This window comes from Ahaetulla prasina, chromosome 5 (genome assembly GCF_028640845.1).
Source record: "Ahaetulla prasina isolate Xishuangbanna chromosome 5, ASM2864084v1, whole genome shotgun sequence".
NCBI classification, from domain to species: Eukaryota; Metazoa; Chordata; class Lepidosauria; order Squamata; family Colubridae; genus Ahaetulla; species Ahaetulla prasina.
This window is the reverse complement of record NC_080543.1, coordinates 137,470,229-137,496,672: the sequence shown is the minus strand read 5'-3', so window position 1 is coordinate 137,496,672 and position 26,444 is coordinate 137,470,229. Positions and strand designations below refer to the sequence as shown.

The window sequence follows — 26,444 nt, the reverse complement described above, 5'->3', positions numbered from 1 at the left end:
CACTGCGGTCCCGAGGTCATTGACATCGCGGAAGCCCTGGCAGAGCCAACACCGGTACAATCGATATCGTGGCAAACTCTGCAAACCCTGCTAAAAAACCATTTCGCCAACGCCGTCCAAATCGTGCGGCGTTTTGAATTTGGAGGCGCCGACAGCTGAAGGCGAATCCATCAGCGACTACATGGCCGCCCTGCGGAAAGCCTCCAAAGACTGTGGGTACGAGACCTGGACGAGGCGCTGCTAGAGCAACTCATCCGTGGGGTCAGAGACATGCGTTTGCGGGCGGCTGCTATCAAAAAGCAATCTAACGCTGGCAAGCGCTCTGGGCGAAGCCAGGCGCATGAAATGTCCACCCAAGCGGCGGAGACCCTGCAAAAGCCACTCACACGGCGAGCACAAAATCAACCCGGTGCACCAGAAGAGATCCAGACCGAATCAGGCGGCGAGGATGAGGAAGGGTTTGTCGTGCCGAAGCGTGGCAAAGAAGACCGGGAGGAATCACGGAAGTTGCGGAGGACAACACCAGCGTCAACAATGCAAATTCAAGGGCGCTACATGTCGGTGCGAGAAGAAGGGCACCTGGCTCAAGTCTGTCGAGCACCCCAACCTTCCCGCCGAAAATTCAAACCGACCAATCAGGCGCGGGATCGGCCAGGCGACCGTGATTGGCTCAAACAAAAAGCGCGAACTTGAATCGAGCGACCGTGATCATAGGCGCGCAGCAAGGTGGAGAAGAAAATCTTCACCAAACCCAAAATAGAAGGAGTGCCGTGCCGACTAGAAGTGGACACGGGTCAGCGATCACAATCATGTCCTGGGACACTCTTGCAGCTTTGCCAACAGTAGCAAAGCGACACCTGCAAACACAACGGCTACGAGTCCACGACTATCAAGGGAATCGCATCCCTGTTCGAGGGACCACCTCCGTCCGAGTCGAGTACGGACCACACAAGAAGACCCTGCCCATCACGATCGTCGAAGGGACCCTGCCAAGTTTGTTGGGACTAGACTGGTTCCGTGCATTGGGCATGGGAGTGACTGGCATCTACCGAAGTGACGTTAACCTTAAAGATGCGCTCATGAGTGAATTCGAAGATGTGTTCAAGGACTGCCTGGCTGATTTAAACCCGGGAGAGGCGCAAGACTTAGCTGAGTCCCCGGAGGTCCAGCGACGCCATCAGGTTCCCTTTGGAAACAGCAGGGACGACTCTGCAAGTAATCCAAGGCCGGATGGCCTAGAAAAAGAGCCTGCAAGTAATCCAGGGCCGGATGGCCTAGAGAAAGAGCTGGGAGGAGCAAACAGCCCCTCCGACCAGCTCAACCCACTCCCAAGGACTGAACCGCAGGTCCGAAGAATCAGGAGACGCCAGGTTATTTGCGTGACTACGTCGAAAAATAACATGTAAATAATATGTAAATATAGGTAAAGTGTTTTCTGGGAGGGGAGGAGTGTTATGTATCTTTAAATGTTTCGGCGGGAAACAAGCACGTTGCTGATTGGTTGAAGCCGCCGGTTAAACAATATATAAGGAGAGGTTTTTCCCCAGCCAGGTTGCTGGGTTCACCCTATATTAAAGAGCTGTTGTCACTACCCTGGTCTCCAGCCTCGTTACTTCCCGAACTTAACAGATTCAATTTGGCCCATATTAAAATATCATTAAAAGAATAAAACCCACTCGAATTAAAACCAAAATAAAAACTAAAACCCTATGCCAGCCCTGCGCGGATGAGCAAATATGTCTTCAGCTCGCGGCGGAAGGTTCGAAGGTCCGGAAGTTGGCGAAGTCCTGGGGGAAGTTCATTCCATAGGGTGGGAGCCCACACAGAGAAGGCCCTACTTCTGGGGGCCGCCAGCCGACATTGTCTCCAGGACATAAACTGTTTCAACTCCTACCCTCAAAACGACGCTATAGAGCACTGCACACCAGAACAACTAGACACAAGAACAGTTTTTTCCCGAAGGCCATCACTCTGCTAAACAAATAATTCCCTCAACACTGTCAAACTATTTACTGAATCTGCACTACTATTAATCTTCTCATCGTTCCCATCACCCATCTCTTTCCACTTATGACTGTCTGACTGTAACTTTGTTGCTAGCAATCCTTACGATTTATATTGATATATTGACCATCATTTGTGTTGTAAATGTTGTACCTTGATGAAGGTATCTTTTCTTTTATGTACACTGAGAGCATATGCACCAAGACAAATTCCTTGTGTGTCCAATCACACTTGGCCAATAAAAAAATCTATTCTATTCTATTCTGTAAACATAATAATGAAGGATTGTAGCCAATGATTTATAAATCAAATGAAATCCAACCATTCTGATTTAGATATTTCATAAAAGTGAAATGCAGATTCTACATGCTAAAAAAGACTATATATAGTCGCCCCGGGTGAAGTCTCATTTCAGAAAAGAATTTTTCCTCATCTGAAAAAGAGTCATATGACTTCAGATTTCAATCTCCTGCAGCTATTAGAGACGCTACCTAATTAAGCTTAATTGGAGTTAGTGAAGGTTATTTTTTCCAGCTTTAATGTTCTGCTCAGACCAGAACTTTTATGTCATTTTTTCTGTACGGTTTGTTCCCCGGTTCTGCTTGATGAAGATTGCTAGTAATTTAGATTGGTTATATATTTGTACAGTGCAAAAAGAAACCGCAGTATATTCATAATCAGAATGTAAATCGGTTCCTTTTCAGAAAATCCATTTGAATAGATGCGACAATATTTACATATGTATATATATATATATATATATATATATATATATATATATATATGTGTGTGTGTGTGTGTGTGTGTGTGTGTGTGTGTGTGTGTATGTATGTATGTTCTGAACAATCAGGAAAATGAAACAATAACAGAATAACGTTGAAAGGGACCTCGGAGGTCTTCTAGTCCAACCCTCTGCTCAAGCAAGAGAGGACAAATGGCTGTCCAATACCTTTCCTGAAGTCAAGTAGCTATTATGACTATTGCACTTCCACTATTAAGAAAGCTGTCCTTGCAAAAAAGTAAAATAAGATGAAATAAAATAAAATAAAATAAAATAAAATAATAAATAATAAATGGGGCCTCTGGTAACAGGCTAATGCAGTCTGTTATTAACAGCAACTGCTTGCAATATTGCAGGTTCAAGTCCCACCAGGCCCAAGGTTGACTCAGCCTTCCATCCTTTATAAGGTAGGTAAAATGAGGACCCAGATTGTTGGGGCAATAAGTTGACTTTGTATATAGTATACAAATGGATGAAGACTATTGCTTGACATAGTGTAAGCCCCTGAGTCTTCGGAGAAGGGCGGATATAAATGCAAAATAAATACAGAATAAAATACAAGCTAAAAAACTGATTCTGTTATGTATCTTTAAATGTTTCGGCGGGAAACAAGCACGTTGCTGATTGGTTGAACCCGCCGGTTAAACAATATATAAGGAGAGGTTTTTCCCCAGCCAGGTTGCTGGGTTCACCCTATATTAAAGAGCTGTTGTCACTACCCTGGTCTCCAGCCTCGTTACTTCCCGAACTTAACACTGGCGACGAAGGTGGGATTTCGAGGCTAAGGAGAACCAGAACCGAGCTGAAGCACGGAAGGGCGAACCCAGCAAACCCAGGGCAGAAAGCGGAGATGGCCAGTTACACTCCGCCCGCGCGTTTGACCCAGCCAGGTTGCTGGGTTCACCCTATATTAAAGAGCTGTTGTCACTACCCTGGTCTCCAGCCTCGTTACTTCCGAACTTAACAGATTCAATTTGGCCCATATTAAAATATCATTAAAAGAATAAAACCCACTCGAATTAAAACCAAAATAAAAACTAAAACCCTATGCCAGCCCTGCTGATGAGCAAATATGTCAGGACATAAACTGTTTCAACTCCTACCCTCAAAACGACGCTATAGAGCACTGCACACCAGAACAACTAGACACAAGAACAGTTTTTCCCGAAGGCCATCACTCTGCTAAACAAATAATTCCCTCAACACTGTCAGACTATTTACTGAATCTGCTCTACTATTAATCTTCTCATCGTTCCCATCACCAATCTCTTTCCACTTATGACTGTATGACTGTAACTTTGTTGCTGGCAATCCTTATGATTTATATTGATATATTGACAGTCATTTGTGTTGTAAATGTTGTACCTTGATGAAGGTATTTTTTCTTTTATGTACACTGAGAGCATATACACCAAGACAAATTCCTTGTGTGTCCAATCACACTTGGCCAATAAAATTCTATTCTATTCTATTCTGTAAACATAATAATGAAGGATTGTAGCCAATGATTTACATTGATGTATTGACCATCATTTGTGTTGTAAATGTTGTACCTTGATGAAGGTATTTTTTCTTTTATGTACACTGAGAGCATATGCACCAAGACAAATTCCTTGTGTGTCCAATCACACTTGGCCAATAAAATTCTATTCTATTCTATTCTGTAAACATAATAATGAAGGATTGTAGCCAATGATTTATATTGATATATTGACCATCATTTGTGTTGTAAATGTTGTACCTTGATGAAGGTATTTTTTCTTTTATGTACACTGAGAGCATATGCACCAAGACAAATTCCTTGTGTGTCCAATCACACTTGGCCAATAAAAAAAAAAGAAAAAATAATTGCTACCAACCTGCCTTCCATTGAGGACCTGTATACTGCATGAATCAAGAAGAGGGCCGTGAAAATATTTGCAGATCCCTCGCATCCTGGACATAAACTGTTTCAACTCCTACCCTCAAAACGACGCTATAGAGCACTGCACACCAGAACAACTAGACACAAGAACAGTTTCTTCCCGAAGGCCATCACTCTGCTAAACAAATAATTCCCTCAACACTGTCAAACTATTTACTGAATCTGCACTACTATTAATCTTCTCATCGTTCCCATCACCAATCTCTTTCCACTTATGACTGTATGACTATAACTTTGTTGCTGGCAATCCTTATGATTTATATTGATATATTGTCCATCAATTGTGTTGTAAATGTTGTACCTTGATGAAGGTATTTTTTCTTTTTATGTACACTGAGAGCATATGCACCAAGACAAATTCCTTGTGTGTCCAATCACACTTGGCCAATAAAAAATTCTATTCTATTCTGTAAACATAATAATGAAGGATTGTAGCCAATGATTTATATTGATATATTGTCCATCAATTGTGTTGTAAATGTTGTACCTTGATGAAGGTATTTTTTCTTTTATGTACACTGACAGCATATGCACCAAGACAAATTCCTTGTGTGTCTAATCACACTTGGTCAATAAAAAAAAAAGAAAAATAATTGCTACCAACCTGCCTTCCATTGAGGACCTGTATACTGCATGAATCAAGAAGAGGGCCGTGAAAATATTTGCAGATCCCTCATCCTGGACATAAACTGTTTCAACTCCTACCCTCAAAACGACGCTATAGAGCCCTGCACACCAGAACAACTAGACACAAGAACAGTTTTTTCCCGAAGGCCATCACTCTGCTAAACAAATAATTCCCTCAACACTGTCAGACTATTTACTGAATCTGCACTACTATTAATCGTTTCATAGTTCCCATCACCCATCTCTTTCCACTTATGACTGTATGACTATAACTTTGTTGCTGGCAATCCTTATGATTTACATTGATGTATTGACCATCATTTGTGTTGTAAATGTTGTACCTTGATGAAGGTATTTTTTCTTTTATGTACACTGAGAGCACATGCACCAAGACAAATTCCTTGTGTGTCCAATCACACTTGGCCAATAAAATTCTATTCTATTCTATTCTATTCTATTCTATTCTATTCTATTCTGTAAACATAATAATGAAGGATTGTAGCCAATGATTTATATTGATATATTGTCCATCAATTGTGTTGTAAATGTTGTACCTTGATGAAGATTGCTAGTAATTTAGATTGGTTATATATTTGTACAGTGCAAAAAGAAACCGCAGTATATTCATAATCAGAATGTAAATCGGTTCCTTTTCAGAAAATCCATTTGAATAGATGCGACAATATTTACATATGTATATATATATGTGTATGTATGTATGTTCTGAACAATCAGGAAAATGAAACAATAACAGAATAACGTTGAAAGGGACCTCGGAGGTCTTCTAGTCCAACCCTCTGCTCAAGCAAGAGAGGACAAATGGCTGTCCAATACCTTTCCTGAAGTCAAGTAGCTATTATGACTATTGCACTTCCACTATTAAGAAAGCTGTCCTTGCAAAAAAGTAAAATAAGATGAAATAAATAAATAAATAAATAAAATAATAAATAATAAATGGGGCCTCTGGTGGCGCAACAGGCTAATGCAGTCTGTTATTAACAGCAACTGCTTGCAATATTGCAGGTTCAAGTCCCACCAGGCCCAAGGTTGACTCAGCCTTCCATCCTTTATAAGGTAGGTAAAATGAGGACCCAGATTGTTGGGGGGCAATAGGTTGACTTTGTATATAGTATACAAATGGATGAAGACTATTGCTTGACATAGTGTAAGCCGCCCTGAGTCTTCGGAGAAGGGCGGGATATAAATGCAAAATAAATACAGAATAAAATACAAGCTAAAAAACTGAGTCAATTTGGCCCATATTAAAATATCATTAAAAGAATAAAACCCACTCGAATTAAAACCAAAATAAAAACTAAAACCCTATGCCAGCCCTGCGCGGATGAGCAAATATGTCTTCAGCTCGCGGCGGAAGGTTCGAAGGTCCGGAAGTTGGCGAAGTCCTGGGGGAAGTTCATTCCATAGGGTGGGAGCCCCCACAGAGAAGGCCCTACTTCTGGGGGCCGCCAGCCGACATTGTCTCCAGGACATAAACTGTTTCAACTCCTACCCTCAAAACGACGCTATAGAGCACTGCACACCAGAACAACTAGACACAAGAACAGTTTTTCCCCGAAGGCCATCACTCTGCTAAACAAATAATTCCCTCAACACTGTCAGACTATTTACTGAATCTGCACTACTATTAATCGTTTCATAGTTCCCATCACCAATCTCTTTCCACTTATGACTGTATGACTATAACTTTGTTGCTAGCAATCCTTACGATTTATATTGATATATTGACCATCAATTGTGTTGTAAATGTTGTACCTTGATGAACGTATCTTTTCTTTTATGTACACTGAGAGCGTATGCACCAAGACTAATTCCTTGTGTGTCCAATCACACTTGGCCAATAAAAAAATCTATTCTATTCTATTCTGTAAACATAATAATGAAGGATTGTAGCCAATGATTTATAAATCAAATGAAATCCAACCATTCTGATTTAGATATTTCATAAAAGTGAAATGCAGATTCTACATGCTAAAAAAGACTATATATAGTCGCCCCGGGTGAAGTCTCATTTCAGAAAAGAATTTTTCCTCATCTGAAAAAGAGTCATATGACTTCAGATTTCAATCTCCTGCAGCTATTAGAGACGTTACCTAATTAAGCTTAATTGGAGTTAGTGAAGGTTATTTTTTCCAGCTTTAATGTTCTGCTCAGACCAGAACTTTTATGTCATTTTTTCTGTACGGTTTGTTCCCCGGTTCTGCTTGATGAAGATTGCTAGTAATTTAGATTGGTTATATATTTGTACAGTGCAAAAAGAAACCGCAGTATATTCATAATCAGAATGTAAATCGGTTCCTTTTCAGAAAATCCATTTGAATAGATGCGACAATATTTACATATGTATATATATATATATATATATATATATATATATATATATATATATATATATATGTGTGTGTGTGTGTGTGTGTGTGTGTGTGTGTGTGTGTGTGTGTGTGTGTATGTATGTATGTTCTAGACAATCAGGAAAATGAAACAATAACAGAATAATGTTGAAAGGGACCTCGGAGGTCTTCTAGTCCAACCCTCTGCTCAAGCAGGAAAGGACAAATGGCTGTCCAATACCTTTCCTGAAGTCAAGTAGCTATTATGACTATTGCACTTCCACTATTAAGAAAGCTGTCCTTGCAAAAAAGTAAAATAAGATGAAATAAATAAATAAATAAATAAAATAATAAATAATAAATGGGGCCTCTGGTGGCGCAACAGGCTAATGCAGTCTGTTATTAACAGCAACTGCTTGCAATATTGCAGGTTCAAGTCCCACCAGGCCCAAGGTTGACTCAGCCTTCCATCCTTTATAAGGTAGGTAAAATGAGGACCCAGATTGTTGGGGGGCAATAGGTTGACTTTGTATATAGTATACAAATGGATGAAGACTATTGCTTGACATAGTGTAAGCCGCCCTGAGTCTTCGGAGAAGGGCGGGATATAAATGCAAAATAAATAAATAAATAAATAAATAAATAAATAAATAAATAAATAATAAATGAAATAGACAAACCTGTGTTGATTTCTTGTACAGGCAGTTCTTGACTTACAACAGTTCATTTAGTGACTGTTCAAAGTTACAAGGGCACTGAAAAAAGTGACCTATGACCGTTTTTCACACTTACGACCTTTGTAGCAGCCCCTACGGTCATGTGATCAAAATTTGGATGCGTAGCAACTGGTGCATACTTATGACATGTGGTCATGTGATTCCTTTTGACAAGCAAAGTCAACGGGGAAACCAGATTCACTTAACAGCCGGGTTACTAACTTATCAACTGCAGTGATTCACTTAACGACTGTGGCATGAAAGGTCGTAACATGGGACAAAACTCACTTAACCCACATCTCACTTAACAACATAAATTTTGGACTCTATTGTGGTCCTATGTCGAGGACTACCTGCACTTTGCCTTGCAATAGGATGCTATTTATCACTGCTCTGAAATCCACTTTTTAGAAGCCTGACATCGTGGAGAATGCTCAGTTTCACTTTTCTTTCCTAAAATTTTATTTTATTTATTTATTTATTTTTGTCACAACTTCATATAAAAAGGATTATATAGTATATAAACATATATATGAGTAAATATTAGGAGGTATAAGCATCAATATATATATAGGAAGAAGAAAAGAAAAGAAAAACAATAGGACAGGAATGGTAGGCACGTTTGTGCGCTTATGCACGCCCCTTATGGTCCTCTTAGGAATGGGGTGAGGTCAATAGTAGAAAGTTTTTGGTTAAAGCTTTTAGGATTATGGGAAGAGACCACAGAGTCAGGTAATATGTTCCAAGCACTGATGATTCTGTTACAGAAGTCATATTTTCTGCAATCTAGATTAAAGATTGTGGTGCAACCAAAACAATCTGGAACTGAACACACTCAAAACCGTAGAAATGGTGGTAGACTTTAGGAGAAACCCTTCCATACTTCCACCTCTCACAATACTTGACAACACAGTATCAACAGTAGAAACCTTCAAATTTCTGGGTTCTATCATATCGCAAGATCTCAAATGGACAGCTAACATCAAAAACATCATTAAAAAAGGACAACAAAGAATGTTCTTTCTGCGCCAACTCAGTAAGCTCAAACTGCCCAAGGAGCTGCTGATCCAATTCTACAGAGGAATTATTGAGTCTGTCATTTGCACCTCTATAACTGTCTGGTTCGGTTCTGCAACCCAACAAGAAAAACACAGACTTCAGAGGATAATTAGAACTGCAGTAAAAATAATTGCTACCAACTTGCCTTCCATTGAGGACCTGTATACTGCACGAATCAAGAAGAGGGCCGTGAAAATATTTGCAGATCCCTCGCATCCTGGACATAAACTGTTTCAACTCCTACCCTCAAAACGACGCTATAGAGCACTGCACACCAGAACAACTAGACACAAGAACAGTTTTTTCCCGAAGGCCATCACTCTGCTAAACAAATAATTCCCTCAACACTGTCAGACTATTTACTGAATCTGCACTACTATTAATCGTTTCATGGTTCCCATCACCAATCTCTTTCCACTTATGACTGTATGACTATAACTTGTTGCTGGCAATCCTTATGATTTATATTGATATATTGATCATCAATTGTGTTGTAAATGTTGTACCTTGATGAAGGTATCTTTTCTCTTATGTACACTGAGAGCATATGCACCAAGACAAATTCCTTGTGTGTCCAATCACACTTGGCCAATAAAATTCTATTCTATTCTAAAGCGGTTGACATTAAATTTAAATCTGTTGGTTGCTCTTGTATTATTGCAATTAAAGCTGAAGTAGTCTTTAACAGGAAGGACATTACAATAGATGATTCTATGAGTTAAACTTAGGTCTTGTCGAAGGCGATGGAGTTCCAAGTTTTCTAAGCCTAGGATTTCAAGTCTGGTGGGATAAGGTATTTTGTTGTTTTCAGAGGAATGGAGAACTCTTCTTGTAAAATATTTCTGGACACGTTCAATTGTATTGATGTTCAATTGATGTCAGAGATGTGGTGAGGGTTCCAAACAGGCGAGCTGTATTCTAGAATTGGTCTAGCAAATCTTTTATATGCTCTGGTTAGTAGTGTGGTGTTTTTGGAAAAGAAGCTACGCAAGATTAGATTTACAACTCTTAGAGCCTTTTTTGCTATGTAGTTACAGTGAGCTTCGGCACTTAGATCATTTGACATGAAAACTCCAAGGTCTTTGACGGGATGGGGGTCATCTGTAAGGTAATGTCCATCAAGTATGTACTTAGTGTTTGGGTTCTTTTTTCAAATATGTAAGGTTAAATGTTAAATATGTAAATGCTAAAAAGAAGCTGATTAGCTTACAGCATCATGGCTAAGAGCATGCGAAGCAGAAATAAAAGAATCCTATGAGGGTTTAATAAAAAAAAAAGAAAAAATAATTGCTACCAAGCTGCCTTCCATTGAGGACCTGTATACTGCACGAATCAAGAAGAGGGCCGTGAAAATATTTACAGATCCCTCACATCCTGGACATAAACTGTTTCAACTCCTACCCTCAAAACGACGCTATAGAGCACTGCACACCAGAACAACTAGACACAAGAACAGTTTTTTCCCGAAGGCCATCACTCTGCTAAACAAATAATTCCCTCAACACTGTCAGACTATTTACTGAATCTGCACTACTATTAATCGTTTCATAGTTCCCATCACCAATCTCTTTCCACTTATGACTGTATGACTATAACTTGTTGCCGGCAATCCTTATGATTTATATTGATATATTGACCATCATTTGTGTTGTAAATGTTGTACCTTGATGAACGTATCTTTTTCTTTTATGTACACTGAGAGCATATGCACCAAGACAAATTCCTTGTGTGTCCAATCACACTTGGCCAATAAAAAATTCTATTCTATTCTATTCTATTCTATTCTATTCTATTCTATGTAGGGTCCAAACGATCCTGGCTTACCCAGTATTCAGCGAAGCCCAAAAATAATTAAAATCCCCTTTTGTGACCTTCTGACAAGCAAAGCCAATGGGGGAGCCAGGTTCAATGAACCACCTTGTTACTTATATGACAACTGCAGTGATTCACTCAACGACTGTGGCAAGGAAGGTCATAAAATAGAGCAAAACTCACTTAACAAATGTCTTGCTTAGCAACAGAAATCTTGGGCTCAATTGTGGTCGTATGTCGAGTTTACCTTTCATTTAGTGACCGTTCGAAGTTGCAAAAAAAGTTACAGGACTGTTTTTCACACTTACGACCGCGGCAGCATCCCCAGGGTCACGTGATCGAAACTGAGACGCTTGGCTACTGACTCACACTTACGACGGTTGCAGCGTCCCGGGGTTACATTTCGCGACTTTCTGACGAGCGGTCAATGGGGGGAAGCCAGATTCGCTTAATGACCGCGTCACTAGCTGAACGGCGGTGATTCGCTTAACGACGGTGGGCAAGAAAGGTTGTGAAACGGGTCAAAAACTCACTTAACCGACCCCGCCACCCGGTCTCGCTTAGCGACGGGCATTTTGGGCTCGTAGGTCGAGGACTACTCCGCATTTTATCGAGCTTCAGGCCCAGCCCTGCGCAAAAGGGGAGCCGGTGGTCGGGCAAGGGGAACCCAAGGCTTGTTTATCAGCCTCGGACCCCCAAGGCGCATTGCTCCTGACCATGGAGGCTCCACTAGGAGGACCCGCCCGCCTTCAGGAGCCCAACTCTCCTCCTTGGGGGGGGGACCTTTACTCCGTCCCGTGGCGGGGAGTTCCGCAGATGAACTGTCGTTTCCAAAGGGGGAAGGGAAGCCTCCCCGGTCCCCCGCCTGCCTCCTTCACCCCTCCTCCGGCCCGCGAGGCTCACCTTAACCAGCCACATCCCCGTGTTCTGCTTGGCGCCGGTCAGATCCAGCTCCCCCTTGTCGCTCATGGCGGCAACGGCGGTGAAGTCGGACTCTTTTTTTTTTGACCGGCCGCAAAGAGCCAAGGCAGCCGGCCGGACCACAATCGGCGTCGGACCAGAGGCGACGGATCCTCGCCGGGGTCAAAACAACAAAAAAGGCTTCGGCACGCCCCAACGCGTAGCCGAGGCGGCGTTCGATGGGGCGTGGCCCCAAAAGTTAAAGGCCGGGCGAGGAAAAGGGGGAGGAGCCAAGGCTGCGCGTGCGGGAAGGGGCGGGGGCGGAGCTTTCTGCAAACCTTTTTTTTACATCATGGACCGCCCTTTTTTTTTTTTTAAAAAAAAGAAATAGTTGCAATTTTTGGCTGCGGGTATTAAAGGGCTCCAAACAGGCAGGTTCGCGTGAGTCACGTCCAGGGTGTTGTGTGCGTTTGTGTTGTGCTTCTTTTTAATAGAATTTAATTGGGTTGGGTCTCCTACTTGGGGGGGTTGGACTAGATGACCTACAAGGCCCCTTCCAACTTTGTTAACTGGCTGGTGTTTTCGGTTGCTTTGAAAAATTAATTAATTTTAATTAATTAAAGAAAATGTTATGAATTAAAGTTTAATCCATAAAACATTTTCTTTTTAATTAATATAATTAATTGATTTAATTAAATACATTTCATTAAAATGCATTCATTAAATGTATTAATTAAAGAATTCGTTTTTAGTTGTTTTGGTCATTAGTTAATCTGTTGTTTGATTCCAGAGTTGGGTTTTGTGAGATGGACGACCATAGAATTAGAATTAGAAAGAATTCTTTATTGGCCAAGCGTGATTAGAGACACACAAGGAATTTGTCTCTGCATAAGCTCTCAGTGTACATACAATGATAGTGATAGATCATTATCATAGTCATTGTAAAAATACAATCATCATAAAATGATGCCTCTGTGGCTCAGACTGGTAAGACAGTCTGTTATTAACAGCAGCTGCTTGCAATTACTGCAGGCTCGAGTCCCACCAGGCCCAAGGTTGACTCAGCCTTCCATCCTTTATAAGGTAGGTAAAATGAGGACCCAGATTGTTGGGGGCAATAAGTTGACTTTGTATATAATATACAAATGGATGAAGACTATTGCTTGACATAGTGTAAGCCGCCCTGAGTCTTCGGAGAAGGGCGGGATATAAATGCAAATTAAAAAAAATGTGATTAAATAAATTATTTTATTTATTGCGTGGTTTGGCAACTTCAGTAGTCCCCAACTCACTTGGCTGGGGATTCAAAATAGAGTGTAAAGTCAGAAAAGGGGTGAAACATTCAATTACCAATTTATGTTTTGAATTGGACCCCTAAAGCCTTATCCCAACATCCTAGGATTTAATTATTCACTATTTTCCCATCACCAATCTCTTTCCACTTATGACTGTATGACTATAACTTGTTGCTGGCAATCCTTATGATTTATATTGATATATTGACCATCAATTGTGTTGTAAATGTTGTACCTTGATGAACGTATCTTTTCTTTTATGTACACTGAGAGCCTATGCACCAAGACAAATTCCTTGTGTGTCCAATCACACTTGGCCAATAAAAATTCTATTCTATTCTATTTCAAAAGGAATTTGAGATGGAGACGCATTGATTTAGATACCTCCTGTGGCATGAACCTCATTGTTTATTAGATGGTTGGCATGTTTGCTAATTTTTATTATTGGGTTTGTTTAATATCTTTGTTTTGTTTAATAAAAAACATTTGTTTAAGGTTTAAGCCCCTGCAATCAGACAACTACCAGGGGTTTACGAAAAATATAAGGCACAATAATGATAAATACAAATAATAAAAACAGCACTTATCACTATCTGAAAACTAGACCAGCCTAACTATCGATCGAAATTTTTGAGCCCAAAATTTCTGTTGTTAAACGGAACATTTATTGAGTTGTGCTCCATTTTACAACCTTTTTTGTCTGTTAACCATTGTTAAGTGAATCACTGCAGTTAAGCTAGTAACTCGGTTGTTAAGTGAATCGGGCTTCCTCATTGACTTGGCTTGTCAAAAGTTTGCAAAACGGATTGCATGACCTTGGGAAACAGCAACGGTCATAAGTATGAAGCAGTTGCCAAGTATCTGACCACGGGGATGCTGGAAAGGTTGTAACTGTGAAAAAAAGTCATAAATCACTTTTTTCAGTGCTGTTGTAACTTTGAACGGTCACTAAATGAACTGTTGTAAGTCGAGGACTCCCTATAACAGTGTACAGCAAAGCAACATCATCTTAGGAACAAGTATATTGTTTGAACTGTTGAATAATAAATCACGCAGTTCTAATTTTGGAATTTCCTTCCCTCTTTCCTTTCCGCCTTGATTTTGTCCTTTTAAAAAGTCATGGAATATTTTTCATTTTTTTCAGTCTTTTTTTCGGTTAGCTCCCCCATTGTTACTTTCTCATATAGTATAGTTTTAAACTTTTCTGGGACTTTAAGTAAGTTGGCTTCTTCCATATATTGTGTTAGCTTTTTCCGTAGGTTTATTTTTTGTATCGTATAATTTTTCATAATATTTCTTAACTCTTCTTTTTATTGACTGACTTTGGAAATGAATGTATCCCTGATCATCTTACAATATACCTTTTTCTCTTTTTCAGTTTATACGCCAACCGGTCAGGGAAGATTTGAAAGGACTTTTAGGAGTCTGTTAATTTGTCTTTGGAATCTCTGCAGGTTCTGTTTCTGGACCTCCTTTGAAGGACTGACGCTACTGAAAGAAGAGCCCTTTGAGGGAATGTGATCTTCCACAATCTGACAGATGACCTTATCGTGTCAGCAAACCTAACTTTGACATTTTTTGCCGTAACTAAAGCAATAAAATGTCAGGGAAAAAGCCTTTTTTTTTCCTGGAAGGATCAGGACAATCTGACATTTAGAAAGGACACGTAGCAGAAAGCAAAACCACTTCAGAAGATACAAATGAGATGGTAGATAAACTAAAACATGCCAACAGCCCATTCTTTTTTTTTTTTAATTAATTTTTTTATTGCTTTTTTCTAACATTACAAACAAAAAAGAAAATACATTTATTCCACCCTTGTGCTATACATAAAAAAGGAAGATTTGGGTCTTCGGATATGTCCTCATGATTGCCAAAATCCACGTTCTCGAGGTACAGGTACCGAGGCGTCCAATTTTCCAAGCGCATAGTCCACGAATGGTTTCCAAATCTTCCAGAAAATATCTTCTTTAGACACACCAGGGGGCGTGGCCATGACCGTGGTGGGGTGAGGACCTTCACTTCACAGGGCTTATTAATGAAGATTTACGTGTTTGGAATGCACCGTTATGGACTAAAGTTAATAAATCGTGGAGTGAAAGTGTTAACAGCCCAGTAGACTGAATTTAAAACCGGTAGGTCATCCGAAACTGTTTGAATTATGGAGTTTTTACAGCGTGGGGGTGACGAGCCGGTCGGCAGGCACGAATGAGTTTGGAATAAATTGCTGGCTTTTGCTTTTGCTTTTACAAACATCGTGTTCTGTGTTTTACTGCTGAGGCCAAGGTGTGAATATTAAAGATTGAATTTGCTAATGAGAAGAGTTTAATTGAAGATTAAATTGATCTTTTGTGTGGGAAAACTTGTCCGGAGCAGCAGGATTTTACTGGGCGTTATTATTATTATTATTTTATTATTTTATTTGATTTTTATACCGCCCTTCTCCCGAAGGACTCAGGGCGGTGTACAGGCATAATAAAACCGACAATACAATATACAAATTTAAAATACGATTTAAAAAACTTATTTTAAATTAGCCCAATAATTAAAATTTACCATACTAAGAAAACCCCGTTTAAAATTAATGAATTTAAACATTAAAATCCCAATTTAAGCCAGCCCTGCGCGGATAAAAAGATGAGTCTTGAGTTCGCGACGAAATGTCCGAAGGTCGGGTATTTGGCGAAACCCGGGAAGTTCGTTCCAGAGTGGGAGCCCCACAGAGAAGGCCCTTCCTGGGGCCGCCAGCCGACATTGTTTGGCGGACGGCACCCTGAGAAGTCCCTCTCTATGGGAGCGCACGGGTCGGTGGGAGGCGTGTGGTAACAGCAGGCGGTCCCGTAAGTACCCAGGTCCTAAGCCATGGAGCGATTTAAAGGTCATAACCAACACCTTAAAGTGCACCCGAAGGCCACAGGCAGCCAGTGCAGTCTGCGCAGGAGCGGTGTTACATGGGAGCTACGCGTAGCTCCTCTATAACCAGCGCAGCTGCATTCTGACTAACTGAAGCCTCCGAGCGCACTTCAAGGAGCCCCATGTAGAGAGCATTACAGTAATCCAAGCGAGAGGTAACGAGCGCATGAGTGACTGTGCATAAGGCATCCCGATCAAGGAAGGCGCAACTGCGAACCAGGCGAACCTGGTGGAAGGCCCTCCTGGAGCGGCCGTCAAATGGTCTTCAAACGACAGCCGATCATCCAGGAGGACACCCAAGTTGCGCACCCTATCCTTTGGGGCCAATAACTGCCTCCAACAGCCAGCCGCTGCAGCTGACTGAATCGGGTGCCGCATCCACAGCCACTCCGCCTTGGAGGGATTAAGCTTGAGCCTGTTTCTCCCCATCCAGACCCGTACAGCTTCCAAACACCGGGACAGCACTTGACAACTTCATTGGGGTGGTCTGGGGTGGAAAAGTACAGCTGAGTGTCGCCAGCGTACTGCTGGTATCTCACCCCAAAACCACTGATGATCTCACCCAACGGCTTCATGTAGATGTTGAACAGCAGGGCGAGAGAATCGACCCCTGTGGGACCCCACAAGTGAGGCCCCTCGCGGTCGACCTCTGCCCCCTGTCAACACCGTCTGCGACGGTCAGAGAGATAGGAGGAGAACCACCGATATACGGTGCCTCCCACTCCCAATCCCCCAACCGCGCAGCAGGATACCATGATCGATGGTATCGAACGCCGCTGAGAGGTCTAATAGGACCAGGGCAGAGGAATATCCCTGTCCCTGGCCCTCCAGAGATCATCCACCAATGCGACCAAAGCTGTCTCCGTGCTGTATCCTGGTCGGAAGCCGGACTGGAACGGGTCTAGATAGACATCTTCATCCAGGTGTTGGGGCAGCTGTCGCGCCACGGCACTCTCTACAACCTTCGCAACAAAGCGAAGGTTGGAGACTGGACGATAATTACCCAAAATAGCTCGGTCCAAAGAGGGGTTCTTAAGGAGGGTCTCACCACCGCCTCTTTCAAGGCGGCAGGAAAACCCCATCCAACAAAGAAGCGTTGATAATCCTCTGAGCCAGCCTCGTGTCACCGCCTGAGTGGCCAGTACCAGCCAGGAAGGACACGGTCCAGTAAACATGTCGTGCCGTGAAGCCTCCCCAACAGCCTGTCCACGCCTCGGAGCCACAGGGTCAAACTCATCCCAAATGTGCTCAACAAGACGTGCCTCCTCTCCTCGCTTGATCATCCCAAATTCGGTCCAGACCGTCCCTCAGCTGAGCGATTTTATCGATAGATAACCACTAAACTCCTCGGCTCGTCCCTGCAAAGGGTCATCCCGCACCTCCTGATGTAGGAGAGAGCGGTCACCCAAACAGGGCGGCCGGGCGGTTATCTGCCGACGCAATGAGGGTGGAGGCGAGGAGCCGCTTCCTCATTGCCACTAGGTAGGTCCTAGAATAGGTCCTAACTAGTGTCCGATCAGCTCGAGCGACTGGACCTCCAGGTGCTCTCTAGGCGTCTTCTCCGGTGTTTCATCTCCCTCAGCCCCTCGGAGAACCAAGGGGCCGGACGAGATCTACGCCGGGTCAGAGGGCGCAAAGGCGCGACACGCCGCTCCCAGGCCACGACCAGTTCCTCAGTCGTGCCGTGGGCCAGACCCTCAGGGAATGGCCCAAGCCCCGTCTGGAACCTCTCAGGGCTCATCAGGCGCCTGGGACGGAACCACCGATAGGTTCCGTCTCCCTGCGGTGGTGAATGGCGGTTCGGAAGTCTAGGCGAAGGAGAAAATGATCCGACCATGACATTGGTTCTGTTACTAAATCGTCTAATACCAGATCATTTAACCACTGTCCAGAGATATAAATCAGATCCAGCATGCCTCCCCATGTGCGTAGGGCCATCATTTACTCGAACCAGGTCCAAGGCCGTCATGGAAGCCTGGACCTCCCGAGCTGCCGCCGATGCCAAGCCAACTGATGGCAAGTTGAAATCCCCCATGACTATAAGTCTGGGGGTCTCAACCGCCACAGCAGCCAGTACCTCCAACAGCTCGGGCAGGGCTGTGGTCACACAGCAAGGAGCCAGGTACGCGATCAACAAGCCCAACTGATTCCTATGGGCCCACCTCACATAGAGGATTCACAGCCGCAATCTGAGGAACAGTGGCCTCCTCGGCTCTAGATCTTCCTTAATAACAACCGCCACCCCCACCCCTACCTTGGGCCTCGGCTGATGAAATGCTCGGAAACCTGAGGCACAACTCAACAAGGCACCCCTCCGGGCCCAACCAGGTCTCCGTAATGCCCATAAGGTCCGCGGACTCCCCTGAATAAGATCACAGATCAGGGAGCTTTATTAACCACGGACCGGCATTACATAACATCAGCCAAGATCCAAGCTCTGAGGATCATGGCCTCCTGAGGAACGGGTAGGAACTGAGGGCCGGAGCACGTGATCGCCTTCAGACATCGAACACGTGCTCCCAGGTCTCGACACGGCCCCTCCGCCATATCTGCCTCTCCCACTAACCACACAGATGGAACCACAATTGTCACCTGGAACATCACCTCCCGGAACCTTCGGACCTAATAACACTCCGCCGCAAACATGCGCAGTGACTGGCCCCACCTCGACGGGCTACCCCAGCTCCCGCCTTTCCCTCCCCTTAAAATTTCCTTAAAATCCCCAATAAAAACGACTAAAAGAGTTCATTAAAATCCCTAAGCCTCCTAGATTTCGCATGCCATCTCTCGGGGTTCCAAAACCCGTCCTCAAGATGTGCCCTCGATAATGTGGAGGGCCAGACCTGCGAGAGAGGGGAGTCTCGCAGGGCAAGAAGGTCCGCGGTTGAAAATCTTCGCATAGGTACAAATACAAAACGGTCAGCAGTCCATCCAGGCCGGTGAAAATGTCAAGGTGTTATTGTAGCGCGGTTATTATAGCAAGGTTAGGCTCCCTGGCTGGCGAGATGAACCGTGGACTTCCAGGGCTCCATGGGGCCGTTATTCTGTCCCCAAACCCAAACGGTCTCACTTGCCCCAGGTACAGATGACTAGCCATTCTCCGTCAAGTCAATCAATTGGTGTTAAAGTCAATATAGGCCTTGATGTCAGGGGCTCCATACCCAGTTGCTCCGACACTCCAGGCCAGATTGAACAATCCTAGGCCGAGCTGCCGAGGGTCTAAAAGAGGGCCAGCCACACCTCCGAGTCCTCCTCCGAGGGGCGAAACCTCCAGATGGCTACATCTGACCCTCCGCCACTACCACTCAGCGATCGATCTTCTCGCCTCCTCCTCCCTGGCATTGATGGAAAGACCGCTCAGGCATTGTTCGAAAACCCTCAGTCCTCGGGAGTGGGGGCCACCTGCCGCCGCTGCCATCGCCCGATACCCGGAAGCCAAGCGCGGTCGCCGTGGCCATCACCCCAGCCAGAGGCCCAGCAGGCCCGACAGAAGTCCAAGGGTAAGCCGAGGAAAACGCCAGGCTCAAGGAGAAAAGTCCGGCCAAGTCCCATACAGCACTGTTGGAGAAAAAAAAAAAAACCCTAGCCCCTGGGGGGGGCCGCCGCCGCCGCCACCGCCGCCAGACCCAAAGGCCCGCAGCGCCCGCCATGGCCACGGCCACCACCCCAAGGAAGGTGGGGAGACGCCGAGGGAGCTGCCGGGCCGCCGAGGGGGCCACTGAGCCACCGCAAGGCCGCCGGACCGCAGAGCCGCAGAGCCGCCATTGGGCCGCCCCTGGCCCGCCGATCTTCCCGCAGGCCCAGGCAGACCGTAGCCAACATCGGGGTTGAACCGCCATAGAGCCGGGGCAGAGCCGCCATAGAGCCGGGGCAGAGCCGCTGAGTCAGGGCAGGGCAGGGCAGGGCAGAGGCAGGGCAGGGCAGGGCAGGACAAAGCCGCCACCGAGAAACGTCCAAAGAACCACCAGGAGCCGCTGCCGCCGGGCCTACCGCCAAACAGCCACCGCCCCGGGGAGACGCTGAGGAAAACCGCCGAGCCCGCCGCCGCGCCTATCAGCTGTTCCGAGGCTCGCGGCTCGGCGAGCTCGGCGGGCCCCAGCCCAACGCCTCCTCTGATGTTCCGCCGGAAGGGTCTGGGACCGGAGGGCTAAAAAAAGACCCCCTCTCGGTCCCAGACCCCCTGGAAAAGCCGCGGACCGCACCGCGAAGATCGTCACCGCGCCATCTTGACGCATGCCTTCCAACGGACCTGATTTTTTTTTTAAGAGGAAATTAACAGCTTGTTTATGCACTTTTATGATCACAGATAACAAAAGGAAAGAATTTTTCTCCGAAGTTTAAGTTGGAACGAGGCAGTAATTTTTTTTTTATAAAGTAAAGGTTTTGCTCTTTTTCTCCTTTTTTTTTTTTTTCCTTTCCTTTGCTGACGAGGAGAAAAAATGGCGTTGATCATTGTTTGAAAGCGGTGAAGTTATCTGTGTTCTTTGTGGAGTGACTATGAATTACAAACTGTTGAGAAATAAATTTTCGAGTGCAAAATAAGCCGCTTCGGCTTCAATTAAAAAATTGCTATCCCTTGATCTTCATTAAGACCCTCTGCAAAAGTGGTTTGAAATACTAGTTTGAAAACTTTTTAAAGTGACTCAACAACCTTCAGAAATGCAGCAAGTTGCTGCGGCTTTAAACAAAATTGGGGAAAAAATAGCAGGATTATCGGAGCGTATGGATAATTTGACATTGGAAATGAAAAAAATGAAACAAGAAATGAATGAAAATTTTGCAAAGCACACGCAAATTACGCTTACAATAACAGATCTGGCAAGTGTTTTTAGAATTGGATATAGAAGGCAAAATAGTTCCAACAGGAATGTGCTTGTCAGGTTTGCAAATCTTAGTGATAAGCTGGAAGTTATGGCCAAGGTGAGAGAGATGGGAGATGCTTTGAAGTTTGAAGGGAAGACTATTTAAGTCTTCCCGGATATATCAAGAGAAGAAAGGGCATGGAGATTTTTTTTTAAACCAATTACAAAGGTTTTGAGAGATAACGGAATTAAATATAATTGGAGGCCACCACAACAATTGAAATTTTTTTATAAAGGAAGGATGCGCACAATTACCCCGGACACAGATGCAATACTATATTTTCAGGAGCTTGGACTGATCAAGGAGGAGGATTTAATGGAGATAAAAGATCAAATGCTTAAGATAGGTGGAATACATGTGGAAACATCAACTCCAGAAGAAGGAAAAGGGGCTATTGGGGGGCAAGACCCTAAAGGGTTAAAGAGGAAAGAAATCTCACCTGTGTTGGTCGAACAGTCGTGAGGATACAGCAGGAGAAGAAGCAGATAAGAGTCTTGGAAAATACAAAGCTGAATGCGGGAGAGAGCTACCACTTTCTTTTTTCTTGAGTGATGAATTTAAATAGACAGCCCGAAAGAAGTGACCCGGACATTGGCACGTCCCCTCTCCCCCATTCTCTTTACAGAGGCGAAACCGACAAGGATGTGGGGGAAGAAGATTGTTTGTTTTTTATTGTTTGTTTTGTCTTTTGTCTTTTTTTGGTTTTTTTATTTATTTTTTTATGTTAAATGTCTGTTATATGGGAGTTCAATGTTGGGTTTTGGGCACAGAAAGGAAGAGGAGGGGCTAGGATTGAAAAATTTACAGTTTAAATGGGAGTCATAAAAATAATGTCATGGAATGTGAAGGGTACAGGGAATCAGATTAAAAGAAGAAGATTGGAATTTAAGATTAAAAGAGATTTACCAGATATTTTATTTTTACAAGAAACCCATCAGAAATCTGAAGACTCAAACAGAATGTATATAAAAGGTATGCAAATATATGAAAAAGCATTTGGAACTTCAAAAGCCAGAGGAGTTGCAACATTGATATCAGATAGGGTGTATTTTGAAAAACATCAGGTAATTTTGGATGAGGATGGAAGATATGTAATAATTGTGGGAAATCTTAATGAGGAAAAAGTGACACTTGTTAATTTATATTTACCGAATGAGAAACAAAGAGAATTTCTTGAAAAAATAACAAAAATTTTGGAGAATGAAAGTGTAGGGAAAGTAATTGTGGCTGGGGATTTTAACTTAATCAGAGATAAAATAGATAGTACTAACCCCACTCGTTGTGGAGGAGCAAATAAAATGGGGATTTTAAATAAGTGGATGCTTCGAAACGGTGTAGTGGATGTGTGGAGAGAGGTTAAAGGAACTGAATATAATACATATATATATATATATGTATATATATATATATATAATACATATATATATATATACATATATATACTACATATTCCAGAATTGATTATATTTTTCTCTCTAAAGATTTGCTGAACAATGTGGATAAGGTAGATGTGGGAATCTTTAAAGATTCTGATCATGCAGAAGTTATGGTGGATTTAGATTTTAATTTTGAGGGGAAAAAACGTTATTGGAGATATGAAGAAAATGATATTTGAAATGATGGGGAAAGTAATAACATTGAGAGTGGAAACTATATTATTGTTGGTAATTAAGGAAATAGAATTAACAAAATATGAAAAAGAATTGATTAGAATTATGATTATAATAGGTAGAATTATAATAGCTAGATATTGGAAACTAGATGTGATTTTTAGAATAGAAGAGTGGAATTCTGAAATGTGGAAATTATCTTTAAATGATAAAATGACATGTGGTATAAAAAAAAACTATATTAATTGGATATAACGAAAGGAAACAATAGGACAGGAACGGTAGGCACGCTGGTGCTCTTATGCACGCCCCTTACAGACCTCTTAGGAATGGGGTGAGGTCAATAGTAGATAGTCTTTGGTTAAAGCTTTGGGGATTTTGGGAAGAGACAGAGTCAGATAGTGTATTCCAAGCATTACCAACTCTGTTACTGAAGTCATAATTTCTGCAATCAAGATTGGAGCGGTTAACATTAAGTTTAAATCTATTGTGTGCTCGTGTATTGTTGCAATTGAACTGTTCTCCCTTCTTCCATGCTGATGTTTTCAACCAAAACAAAACACCTTAGCCGACGGTCTCTGTGATTTTTAATTTCTTGCGAGTGATTCGAGCAGCATCTGACCCGTGCAATCTGATGCATTAATAGCTCTCCAGATGCTTTCTGCTAGCAAGAATTTCCCTCCGCCTGTGCTGGTTGCCAGGGAGACCATGTGCTTGTCTCCTACAGCCTGACATCAAGTTTTGGCAGCCTTGACTGTTTGTTCCCTCTGGGCTTAGTGAAATTCCAGTCGAGGCTTCAATACTTTTGAAAGAGTTGAACTCTTGATCGTGCTCGGTATGTTAATCGAGAAACAAAAACTCGACACAGCGCAGCTTCCGAGCTTCACTTGTTTTCTATTCCATTTTGATTCCATCCATTTCTAGGCGAGAAAAACCAAACGGACACATATAGACTGGGTGAAACCAGGCTTAATAGAAGTAACTGAGAGGGATCTTGGAGTCTTAGTAGACCACCAATTAAATACGAGCCAGCAGTGTGCAGCAGCAGCCAAAAAAGCCAATCCAATCCTAAATTGCATTAACAGAGGGATACTCTGTAATAATCCCAAAAATAATCCCAAAAGGTTTAACCAAAAACTTTCTACTATTGACCTCACCCCATTCCTAAGAGGACTATAAGGGGTGTGCATAAGAGCACAAACGTGCCTACCGTTCCTGTCCTATTGTTTTTCTTTTTCTTCTTCATATATATATATATATATATATATATATATATATATATATATATATGTTTTCTGAGGTTTTCACGGGTGTTTGTATATAGGTCTTTGGTTGTTCGGGTTTTCTCCCGTGTAAAATTGGAAGTGTCTTGGCGACGTTTCGAAAAAGAACCCCCCACTAAAATCCAAGACAGAGAACAAGAAAACGGCACAGCCCTCCTCCCATATATAAAAGGCACCACAGACAGAATCAGCAAGATCCTCCACAAACACAACATCAAGACAGCATTCTGCACAAACAGAAAAGTATCCACCATCCTAAGAAACCCCAAAGACAAAATTGAGTTAGAAAATCAAGGAGTATATGAAATCCCATGCACCGCCTGCCCCACCACATACATTGGACAAACCAACAGAAGAATAAGTGCACGCATTGAAGAACACAAGAATTCATTCAAAAAAGAGGAACCAACTTCTTCCCTGGTCCAACACTTTAAAGTCACAGGACATGATATTGACTTTAAAAGACCAGAACTATCGCCAAAACTGAACACTTTAACAACAGAATAATCAGAGAAGCCATTGAGATAGAAAACGCCCACACAGCATGAACAAACGAGATGACACCTCCGCCTACCAGCCATTTGAAACCCGCCTTATTGACAAACGAGTCCCTAACACGAGGAATGACACCAGACCCACACTCACAAGGTCCACACAGGATGTCACCACCACATCCACCCAGAAAGCAGACCCAAACCCACACTGATCATGAAGCACGACCAAGGACCAGAAGCCAGACCGCAGCTGCAACATTAGCCATTTCAAACCCCTCCAATCCATTCATGCAGCAGACTGACACCCACTATGAAGATGTAGCACGACCACAAAGCCAAACAACAGCTATGCAGCTCACCAGCTCAAATCCCCTGCAGCACAGACTAGACTGAGCACAACCAAGCCCCCACCAACACAGGACACACCCCAGCCAATCAGAGCACAGAAAACCCCCATCCAATCAGAGCACAGCCAAGCTCCCACCCAATCAGTTCAAACCCCACTAGCAGTTAAAAGGAAGAAACAGCTGCGATCACACATTGCTCCCAGAAGCACGAAGCTGAAGCCTGAAGATGACGAATGAGACTTCAGAAACGCCGCCAAGACACTTCCAATTTTACACGGAGAAAACCCGAACAACCAAAGACCTATATATATATATATATATATATATATATATATATATATATATATATATATATATATATATATATATATATATATTTGTTTTCTGAGGTTTTAATATATATAATATATTAATATATAATATATATATATAATATATTAATATATATAATATATATATAATATATTATATATATATTAATATATAAAAGGTTTTAATATATATAAGCTTATACCTCCTAATATTTACTCATATATATGTTTATATACTATATAATCTTTTTGTATGATACTTATATATATTGTTGTGACAAAATAAAAAAAATAAAATAAATAAATAAAACAAGATCAAGGGAGGTACTAATACCACTCCATAAAGCCTTAGTAAGACCACACCTGGAATACAGCATCCAGTTTTGGTCACCACACCATATAAAAGACGTTGAGACTCTAGAAAGAGTGCAGAGAAGAGCAACCAGGATGATGAGGGGACTGGGGGCCAAAACATACAATGAACGGTTGCAGGAACTGGGCCTGGCTCGTCTAGTGAAGAGAAGGACTAGGGGAGACAGGAGAGCAGTCTTCCAGTATTTGAGGGGCTGCCACAGAGAGGAGGAAGGGGGTCAAGCTATTTTCCAAAGCACTCAAAGGCCAGACAAGGAATAATGGATGGAAACTGATCAAGGAGAGATTCAACCTGGAAATAAGAATAAATTTTCTGACAGTGAGAACAATCAATTGACGGAACAGAAGTTGCCTTCGGAAGTTGTGGGAGCTTCATCACTGGAGGCTTTCAAGAAGAGACTGGACTGCCATCTGTCAGAAATGGTGTAGGGTCTCCTGCTTGGGCCAGGGGTTGGACTAGATGACCTACAAGATCCCTTCCAACTCTGTTAATGTGTAGTCTAATCTGTAATTCCAGAGTTCTTCATTCACATTGATTTTGTGGCCGGGAGAATTGGCGATATTCTCCCTGCCATTAATGGTTTAAGGTCCCAAGGGACGCTACACGACATGCAAGGTTTTCTAGCATGGGTTGTAGGTTGTATTTACAGGGAAATGCTAATGTAAGCCCCCCAGGTGTGTGTGTGTGTGTGTTGCCCTTCTAATTGGAGGATTGCAGAAATCTCAGGTTAAATTAATTTGAGATGACAGAACTGGGAAACGACTTCATCAGGATCTTGCAAAGC

At 42.8% G+C, this 26,444-nt stretch overlaps 1 protein-coding gene across 1 annotated transcript in view; it reads right to left on the bottom strand.

Annotated features, from left to right (window-relative positions):
• Positions 1 to 12,349, bottom strand: part of GTF2F2 (general transcription factor IIF subunit 2) — an 80,295-nt gene extending 67,946 nt beyond the window's left edge. The window contains exon 1 of the mRNA XM_058186157.1: positions 12,175 to 12,349. Coding sequence (XP_058042140.1) covers positions 12,175 to 12,240 — 66 coding nt within the window. The 5' untranslated portion in view covers positions 12,241 to 12,349. The remainder of the gene's footprint in view (positions 1 to 12,174) is intronic.
• Between the last annotated feature and the right edge of the window lie 14,095 nt (positions 12,350 to 26,444).